This window comes from Schistosoma haematobium, chromosome 3 (assembly GCF_000699445.3).
Source record: "Schistosoma haematobium chromosome 3, whole genome shotgun sequence".
NCBI lineage: Eukaryota > Metazoa > Platyhelminthes > Trematoda > Strigeidida > Schistosomatidae > Schistosoma > Schistosoma haematobium.
In genome coordinates, this window is record NC_067198.1 from 34,527,784 (window position 1) to 34,538,904 (window position 11,121).

The window sequence follows — 11,121 nt, forward strand, 5'->3', positions numbered from 1 at the left end:
ATAACTTTGCATAATTAGAGGAAAAATTGGGAGTCATAGCCACCACAATTAATTATCTAGTGGATAATCATATAAACTTCATAAGAGAATTGAATTATCCATAAAGTGATTCAGTAAATTAACCTTACATTGTTTCTGCAATATTTCTAGAAAAATGTGAGACCTACCTGTTGTCCAATATCGCCTTGTAACCCTGGCGGGCCACTTGCTCCCGTAGCTCCTGGAAGGCCACTTGATCCGGCTTTACCTGGTTGACCCAGTGGACCAGGAGGACCGGAAGCCCCTGGGATTCCATCCCGTCCATTCTCTCCTGGTGGTCCAGGAGGACCGATCCTCCCTGGCTTACCATCTTGTCCTGCTTGACCTGGTTCTCCTCTCGGTCCCGTTTTTCCCATTGGGCCACTTTTCCCTGCTGGTCCTGGAACACCTGGTCTTCCGTCGATACCTGGTCGTCCAGGAGCGCCAGGAGAACCAGCTACTCCAGCCGATCCCTTTGCCCCAGGAGGCCCTTGAGAACCAGGGATGCCAGGTTTTCCAACTTCTCCAGGAGGACCTGAGTAAATAATTTTATATGAAAGCTTATGTTTTTAAGTATCTAGAAAACTGGCAATAACATTATAATGATTATTTAGTTGATTCCGATGTATTTTTTGTTGTGTTCATTGAGAAAAGAACTCATCTCTTACCTGGTAAACCACGAGGACCTATAACACCAGGTGGACCAGAGTTTCCCTGAGGTCCACGATTCCCTGGAGGTCCAGAAACTCCAATGGATCCCTTAGTTCCTTGTTCACCTGATGAACCTGATGTGCCAGGTGCTCCTCGAGGACCTGGCATACCTTCCGGTCCCGGCGCTCCTCGAAACCCTATGTCACCTTTTTGTCCTTGCGTTCCATCTTTTCCAGGCGGACCCTTTTAGAGGCAAAAGAATTAAATATAATCAGTACAGATGAAAATTAACTTTTATAGTCCAAAAGTATTGCGTAAATATATTTATCAGTTACAGTTTTAAACAAAACGAAATTGACAGCTTATGAATATGATCATGTTCGTCAACATTTTATGATGTCATCAAAAGGTAATTTTGCAGTAAGTTTCCCACAAAAGCTTAATGACACATATTTAAAGTGTATTAATATGTGAATAGGTTCATCTAAGTTCAGTGATCAATATGATGTGGCTAAAATAATTCGGTTGTTCACGTTGAAACTGTTCTGGTTCATCATCTTACTCGAAGAAATCATCCAATCTGTGTATTCAGTAATCCTATTCTATTATACACAATCAATTAATCTGTTCACGTGATATTTAATTACTTATTCCATTGTAGTAGTTTATTTAAAGTGTTTCATTAACATTTAGACTATTTAAATCAATAATTTATTATTTAACCCTTGTTATCATACATTATAAGTCATTTTAACATTATTAAGATTTTCCACTCAGTATAATCTTTGAGATTAATCAATTCGAAAGCAAGGAGGTACCCATCAATCATATTAGAGAATCGATCATGAATTCAATCTATGCTAGACTACCATTAAAAACCTGGAAACACTGGACGGGTGTTTCTCCCTAGTATGAGACTCCCCACCAGTGCCCATCCACTATCCTATATGACGGACTCAAACCCACGACCTACGGTCTCATGCGCGAACGCTTAACCTCGATCCATACTAGCGTAGATTGTCTCATGAATTCAACTATTAGAAATAACTACAATCTCCACAAACTCCCATTCTAATAATAAACACAATTATGAACAATTTGGAAATAATCACCTGGTGTTCTAATATGACATAGATTTTTAAGTTAACAGCATAATTTATTAATGAAGTTGATTAAATTGATTAAAATAAAATCGTTGTGGCAGGATCTCATCGAGTAGTTTTTAACACTAACGTTGTTTCCTGAAAGCACAAAGTAGAAGCTTTTTTATCCACAATATAAGATAAATTTTACAATTTTAGTGACAGTTAAAGCTTATTGAAATCAAAATGTGCATATTCTGAAGTTTTTATTACCTGAATTCCTTGTTCCCCAGGTCGTCCAGGTTTCCCATCAAGCCCAGGTTTACCAGGCTCACCAACTCCTCCACGTAATCCAGCTTCACCAGTTTCTCCTTGATCACCAGTTGGGCCAATAGCACCTGGTTCTCCTGGAAGACCTTGTGGACCTGGCGGACCTTGAGCTCCAGGAAGACCATCTGCTCCAGCAGGACCAACTTGTCCTGGCGTGCCTGATGGACCAGCAGGTCCAACTCCGCCACGAGCACCAGTACGTCCCATAAGTCCAGGAGCACCAATATCTCCTCGGACACCCTGATCGAAATACAATTAATACATTGAAACATATATCAGTTTGTCTCTTATAATAAAACTATCAAAATTTCATCTCAACATTGAAAAATCAAAGATTTCTAATTGTTTAATTATGTCGAATTTCCTCTCTAACTATAAAATATTTACTAGATTCATTCCATAGAATTTAATCAGTGTTAAGTTGTTTTGTATGAATTCAGTTGTACTATCATATAAACATTGTGTCATAAAAATATTCAGGCAAGACTATTATTTATGGACGAACCAATCAGATATTAGATAATAGGTCTTGAATTTTGGCGCAAAATTCATTCAGCTAAATAGAGTTTTGACATCAGAAATTATGTGAATTCGTGATAAAAACCCTAAATCTAATTCTTAACCATAACCATCAACTGTAATTCATAATTCTAATTCTTCACACTGGTTTAGAACTCTCATTTGGTCCTAGTTATTAGGTGGACACTCTCAAGGTCAGTCTGGCGTCGATCAACGGTCATCCATAAATTATAATCTCACTAATATTCATCATTGTTTCATTTCTATTTTTTAATATTCAATTAAATTAGATTCTTCATAGTTTATAAACTTCTGTTACAAACTATCTGAATCATAACTCATTAACTAATGTTTTCACAGGTACCATTTATTTATCAGAAAAGAATATACAACTTAAAATAATTAATGATGCATTAAATATTCAATATTGTTCTATTTGTACTTTGTATTATTGATTGACACAAAGTGGAAAAAGATCCAAAAGCAAGGAACATTGGTTAGATTTTAGCTCAATACTTCATAACGATGTAAGTCCACTTGTGTCTTTACAGGAAACTCATATATAAATTATAGAGTAATAAATATAGTAATATTAAACTATCATTTAAACAAGAAAGATTATCATATCATTAACTATTTCCTGGCTTCTAGTTTAAACTATTATTATTTTTGAGTTTAATTTAGGTACCTTGAATTGACTTAGATATGTTCTTAGTTTTATGATTGATTGGATTATATAAATGTTCTCTTAAATATGAGGAAATGTTTATGATAATACACAGCTAAGATGGTTGTTGGAGGTAATCAACAGGAAACTCTGGACCCGGGTTTCGTGCTACGTGGCACTCGTCAGTAAGGTGTTCCTGTAATCTTGAGGGAACTGGTGCTCCCTGGTGGATTCGATCTCGTGTCACCCAGCTTCACAGTCAGAGACGTTATCACTGAGCTATCCAGGCCGTGACCGACCTCCTGTAAGACTGAGATGTAATCACAATTGATTGATCACTAAGTGGTGACCAATGTCATGTGTTTCAAGTCCTTCTTAGACTAGTGCCCATATTGCAACTTGGTTGATAGCATTCGATCTGCACTAAGAAAGACTTGGCACAAACGACATTGACCACCACCCAGTGATCAATCAATTTTGATACACTGTGTGATTTGATTATTTTGTTTTCCATAGGTATTGGGTTTTTTTTTGTAGTATCGATTGATAAAAGAATAGCTATTTAGTTAAGGATGTAAATTTAAATATTTATATTCATATTTTGAATAGAATTTATTCATTGATGGCAGTCGATAATGTCTCGTAGACCGAGATTTCTTTTTAATCAGTTCGTTAAACGATCGACTTAAACCAACTTTCATCAGATACAAAATGCATTGTTATGTCAAGTTAATTAGATTGATTGGCTAGACGTCGGCTTCACTGATATACAATTAGATCAGCAGTAAAGAATACTTACTTACTTATATACTTACTTACTTACTTAAGCATGTTATCTCCAATGGAGCATAGACCGTTGGCCAGCATAGCAGTTAAGAATAGATGATTTAAAATTTAATACTACTGAGTGATAAAATAGTTTATATTTCTGTTTTGAATAATGATGATATTTATGAATGACTTGCTAAACTGACTTTCCAGTTTAAAGGTTTCAATATTAAATAAGATATAATGTTTGTAAAATTCTGATATGCTTTGTCAACTAATTTTCCAGGAGGTGTATTCATATTCGATTTGAAGTATTTACTATTTGTGAATGAATACCATTAAAAAACATGTTGAGATTGCATTACTTGGTAGTATTCAGCACGTATAGATGTTTTTTATTGAGATGGTGAAAAATATTTGTAGCTCTGGTGGATGACTTTGGTGGAGTTTCGTTTTCTGAGTTGGAAATTTTGGTCGTGAAACTTTCATTGTTGTACTGAACAAAGAAATGACAGTTGTTAGTTATGTGTAGAGAAATTCGAATACTTCACTTCTATCTGAAGTTTGTACTGATGATATATTTCAGCAGGACAGCGGAAGCTCCATGACCAAATCATTCAGTCCAGAGGAATGTTTTTTTTATTATTTGTGTGTTTTCTATATGTTTATGCTGAATCAAAGTCAGTGGAAACACTTTAGTCACTCTTTTATATAGAACTCCGACTATCAAGATGAACGTTACAGATACAGACTTTTATGGATTACGATGAGGATACTTAGTTAATATTTTAAAAAATGGATTGAGCATCGATATCTCGAAAGCTTCATCAATGCACATGTTTACAAGGAATAAATTAAAGAAACAGTAATTATTGATACGGTAATGCTTACCTCAACACCATCTCTTCCTGGATCGCCTCTTTCACCCTTTTTACCCTTCAATCCAACAGGTCCTTTTAATCCAGGTGGACCGGTTGGTCCTGATGGACCTGGTGGGCCAACTTCACCTGATGCACCTGAATTTCCAGCTTCTCCATCTCGACCTGGTTTTCCATCTGCACCTGGAGGTCCAGGCAATCCAATAGGTCCAGGAATTCCTGGTCCACCTGTTTTTCCCGTTGGTCCCGGTGAACCTGATGGACCAGGTGAACCATCTGGCCCCGGTGGTCCTGGTGGTCCACGTTCTCCTTGAACTCCCATTGCACCAATTCTATAAGTTGTTACACCAAATGGTGCTGGACCTTTAACCTATAATAAATTTCAGTCAAAATAACTTTTATGGAAATTTCAGTGATTTTTCAGAATGTTATGGTTATTCACAAATAAATATATCCTTGTAAATATCAATAACGATGTTAGAGTTGATAAATTTAAGCAAAATGAACAGAAATATCTTTGATATAAGATTTTTCAGCTTATTTCACACATAAATCTATTCGTAAGTCTTTAAAGTCACGTTTTTAAAATTGACTTCTACTTAATGGATAATTTACAATTCATTACGTTTTATGATCTGAAAATTCACTTCATCATTACTTGATGTTATATTAAAAGTACTAATTCGGATTGTGATTCATGAAAGATAATATCGTGCTTGACCAAAGGAATGAAAGTTCTAAGTTCTATTTAATTTGATCATGCAGTTAACAATGATGACGAATTCCAAAGTGTGTGTAAAACAGCTATCGAATGCTTTCTTATTCACATATTAAATGACACAATTACTAGATTCCATTGGTTACTAATTTAATTTAGATTGCTAATTGTTTTGCTTGAACTAATCACTCACCAGTGATAACTTTTACCAAGATATCAGTTCATTATTAACAAGTAATTTGTTTAAATGAAGAATATAAAACGTTTGTTATTAAACAATCATCATTCTAATAATTTATTCGAATGGGAAATTTCAATGATTAATTTTTATCAGTATAGGTGTTTGTAGAGGTTGTAGTGATTTTTTGAATATTTAAATTCATGAGTCAATCTATACTAGACCACCGTTGAAAACCTGGAAGAATTCGACGGCCGTTTCGTCCTAGTATGGGACTCTTCGACAGTGCGTATGCATGATCCCGAGTGAGAGACTGAAGCACAGGACCTCTAGTCTCACACACAGACGCTTAATCTCCAAACCATTGAGCTGACCAGCATCCAACGGTGTTAATGTCTAGCTTCAATGAGTGGTCTAAAGATTAAGCTTTCACTCGTGAAGCCGAAAGTCCTGAATTCGACCCCCGTATGTGGGATTGTGGATACGCATTGTTGAGGAGTCTCATACTAGGACGAAACAGCTGTTCAATGCTTCCAGGTTTTTAGCAGTAGTCCAGCATAGATCGACTCCTGAATTCAATGATTAATTTCTAGCTATTTACAAAAAGTAAATATGACGCAATACAGTAAACTGTATCTATAATACTTTACTTATTTATAACATAGATCAATTGAACATTTAATAACACAGATTTGAATAAAAAAACTAATATCTTTAAGAAATGCTTGAAGAGTACATACATACTTAACATGTTTTCTAATACATCAAACGAAATGTTACAAGAAACATTAAGTAGCCTGAATTGTTGTTTTGTTTAAACGAAGGAAAGAAAAAGAAAACCTTTTTTTCGATAATACAGTGAGAAGACGAAGTTTATCAGAATTATGTGACGATATATTTGTGCAATACATTTCGAACAATCTGATCACACACAATATACTTGTTAAGACATTTTTATATGAAAATTAAAAGGTCAACTAGACAGGTTAAAGGTAAGCCGTAACAAAGGAAAAAAAACAATGTGATGACCACTCTGGATGATAAATCAGTATTACCAGGGTAGGTAAAGTGTAAGGACGAATTGTTTTTGAATGCATAAAAGGGGATTTTAGTTTCCGTATAGCCAAGGCTTCAATAAACGTTAGTATAGGTTCTTGAAGGTTTTTGTATAACACTACAAATACTGATTTGATATCAACCTTATGACCAGTTTCAATCAAATGTTTCACAATGGAGGATGATGTCTATCTCTCCTGTGATCTTCGTTGACCATAGCAATCCAATGTTTCTGCAGCCATTTTGGTATGTGTTCACCCACCCTTAATTGTAAATCATCTTTTTTTATAAATATTACTCAATGTGTATATCGTTGTGAGTACAATAAACATAACGTTGTTAGTTTAGTAGATAGTGATATTTCTACTGATAATTTGATAAATAACATGATCTTTTTATCTTTAATTAATACTCATTTAATTATCAGAAGGGGTTTTGTGAAGATTTTACTAATTTCAATAGTTGAAATCATGAGTCAATTGAAGCTAGACCACTACATGTTATGAGATATCAGCTCACTGAAGACAATGGTGTATGGTGGCACAATTTCGTGGATTAGTTGAATTTAGACATTAACACCGTTGAATGCTGGCTCAATGATTTAATGATTAAGCACTCGCGCGCGAGACTGATAGGTCCTGGGTTGGAATCTCGTGAGGGGGGCAGGATCGTGGATGCCGACTGCTGAGGAGTCCTATAGTAGAACGAGACAGCCTTCCAATGATTCCAGGTTTTCCATGGTGGTCTAGCTTCAATTGACTCATTTAATTATATGTATGTAAGGTTAATCAACTTATACTGATGATTGTTAAATAAAGTATTGGCCAGTTTTTTATATATAAAATTACAAAGATATAGTTACTTCAGTAAACAATGAATTACTTCATATTTCCTATTCTGATTTTAGTTCGTTTAAGGTAAAAAATTAAAAAAAAAGAGAAAAGGGATATCTAGATTAGATAAGTATTTATACTTATTATAGATAAATTATATATAACTTACTCCAGGACTTGGTACATCTTCAGCTTGACGTTTTAATCTTCGAACACGTTCGCCTGATAGTTAAGAATAAATAAAATGACTTAAAATCAATAAAATGTATTTAGATTATATCAATAAATCAATATTTACATTTGTTTCCTTTTTCATGAAATATAAACGATGATTCAGGATCAAGATGTAAGTATTGAATGGTTAATATGTATTGATTATTTCTTTTGGAAATGTTATTAGTGGTTTGTTCTATTTTGAAAGGAATTTTAGTCAAAGAATATAGTCAAATGCAAAGCTTTTATAAACCACCTATTTTGATACAGTTTACAATTCATGTGTAATGTACAGTCTGAAGCCTATATAAGTTCAGATTACTGATGAATCACAAACCAGGACGAAACAATTGTCTAGTGTTTCTTAGTTTCCATAGTTTCTCAGATGCTTTTTATATTTTTGTATTATATATACATGTATATTTATAATTTATTGAATGGCGATGATACAGGAGCAGAATCAAAGACCGCGGATAAAGATGTATTACTTATCCAAAGTGTATCAAAACTTTGTTTGAATTCACTAATTTTTTATTTGTTTTGTTTACATTGGTCAACAGTCAAAAATCATGAAATTAAATAGATTAACAAGTTACACTAATTAATCAATAACTTAACGTATGAAAACAGTTTACAATATCATAAGATTAAAATGCTATTACAGTTAACGAGAACACAGGTGGGGAAAGCGAATTGTATTGTAGTACAGAATAACGGAGTCCTTTAGTAAAATGTGAAAACTATACATTCATTACTTCATTTTGAAATCCTTCATCAATTGTTTCGAACCTCATCGTCCCCGTTCTCTTCTATTCGATCTTCTTGAACTTCTACTGCCAGGTATTCCACCTTTTATTAGTGTTACATATTACTAATGTCGATATAACTAGCATATGCAACACTATAACCAACACCTGTAACTAGTTTTCAGAGTTATATAATAATTCCTTCCTAACAATCCCACATCTTTAGTTTAACTCATGTCACAAGCTCTCGTATTATGACCCAACTTGATTAATCATTGTATTTCTACATAAAACGATTGTAACGCAACATATGTTAGGTAGGACTGTAGGATGGAAGAATGGATTAATCGCTCAAGACGAAAATTGTAATCTATCCAATTAGTCTGGTCTTTGTTATTTGTATATGATTGTTTCCAAAGTCAAGTTAAATAAAATCATGATTTTCTACATCAAAAGGATTATCTCATTACCATTTGAATTTCAGAAAGCAAATTTTAATCAATAGTATTAGGCTTAAAATACAATAGTTTGAGTCGCTTCTTGCGGATGGATTTTTTGTACCAATGATAATGAAAACGGATTTGATTAATGAACGATCTTGAACCCTTTTGAATTATGAATGAATTACCTGATAAATAACTTAGTTGATGGGATAATAGAATAATATTAATTTGTAATGTAAATCGCCGACATATGAATCGTATATTCACGTGTCAGCCAGTATTTAACTCTTTGACAGTGAAGAGTAGTCTTATTATAATATAAAGATCATTATCTGTCTGATTTACAATTATTATTATTATTATTATTGTTATTATTATTATTATCAGCTTTATTCAATATTATATTTTTGGTACAATATAGAATTCTCAGCGCAAAGTATTTCAACAAGTTTCCGTTTCTTTCTTCTTGATCGGTCCTGGCGATAAATATTGAGTGATCGCCAGTTAGATGTTAACAGTTCACTAAATGAACATCTGACTAATGTGCATTTTTTTCGTTGTATATTGCCAGTAACCACATTGTCTCTTATTGAGTTTTTTGTAACTTTGACAACGAAAGGTTGTACACTTTTCAGAAACGCAGCTGGATAGCTTATGCGATTAATAAACATAATGACATATTAAAACAAACAAAAATAGATAACTTGTTGAAATATCTAGATGGCAGGAACAGGTAGCCCAGATGCTCAAGCAGGCCGCCCAATATTGAGGAACGTGATGACATAAACTGAAAAATTCACACTTTATTTTAATTTCTTATAATAATTTTTTTTCGAACAGTCAGTTTAGTTAACACTATGACAGTGGTTGAACTTGATAGATAATTGAAATGATATAAGCATAAAATGGACAATCTTAAGATTAGCAATTTCCTTACTAACAGGCTTGATCCCATATAAAGCCTTGATAATAAGCTATCAATGATTTACAAATGAATACAATCTTCTTTAGAACAAGATGGTCAAATTATAACTGATTCACTTTATCCAAGATATTATTACAATAATGCATAGTAACCAAATAATAAATAAATAAATAATAGACAGCTCACCTTGTATTAAATGTAATAAACATATTAAAAAGACTAATGTTGTAATTGAATAAAATTTAATGTGATACATTGGACATTTAAAGAAAAAAAAGATTCAATCAATTGTTTTAATGAGCACTACTCATGTATGGTTAGATGATAAATAAGTGGAACCAATTTTGGCTTAACAACTAACTAATGAAATTTATTCAATTATGAATGTGTTAGTTAACAACAAAAAATTTGTGTCTTCACTATTCTATCAGAATCTATAACTAGTACTGTGTATGTTTGGGTCACAATCTTTTTTTCTTGTTTCCATCTTTTGGACTAATAATAATAATAATAATAATAATAATAATAATAAAAGGAACCATTAGGATTAATATACTTCTTTTTTATTTACTCTACTCTTAGTTACCTTTCTCTTCCTTTGTTTCGTCCTAATGTTTTGTTTTTCCTGTATATATATATATATATATATATACGTGTATACTTGTATATAGTTGTATAAGACAGTAGTTTGAGACAAGAATTAGTAAGTATGCACAAAATTCTTGCACAACAAATAGACATTATAATGTATGTGCTATTTATTCAATGTGTGTATGTACTCCTAATAGTTACCGCCATAGATACCCATTCACCTTTTCACAAATTAATGATTTCTTTCCTTCTTTCTTTCTTTTTGAAACAATATTTGGATTAGTGAATCTTTGTGTTTTTTTCTCCTAGTTTTTGGTTACATTGAAAGATAGAACATATTAGTGCTTAGTGTTATTGTCTAAAATCTAGAATAAAATATAAATTTATCAATTTTGTAAAATAGTTAATACCAAGCGATAAGAAAAAAAAATCGAACTTAATTAGGAATTTCATAGAATACGCTTTTTTTTAAGTATAAATGTTTTACGTCAATTTGTGCTAGAAA

At 33.0% G+C, this 11,121-nt stretch overlaps 1 protein-coding gene across 1 annotated transcript in view; it reads right to left on the reverse strand.

Moving 5' to 3' along the window:
- The window catches only part of COL1A1_1 (collagen, type I, alpha 1), a 31,389-nt gene extending 20,868 nt beyond the window's left edge, over positions 1 to 10,521 (reverse strand). Inside the window, exons 1-6 of the mRNA XM_051213707.1 lie at positions 10,212 to 10,521; positions 7,868 to 7,920; positions 4,927 to 5,283; positions 2,025 to 2,321; positions 687 to 912; positions 168 to 553 (exon numbers count right to left, since the gene is read on the reverse strand). Coding sequence (XP_051069706.1) covers positions 168 to 553; positions 687 to 912; positions 2,025 to 2,321; positions 4,927 to 5,283; positions 7,868 to 7,920; positions 10,212 to 10,281 — 1,389 coding nt within the window. The 5' untranslated portion in view covers positions 10,282 to 10,521. The remainder of the gene's footprint in view (positions 1 to 167; positions 554 to 686; positions 913 to 2,024; positions 2,322 to 4,926; positions 5,284 to 7,867; positions 7,921 to 10,211) is intronic.
- Positions 10,522 to 11,121: the final 600 nt, after the last annotated feature.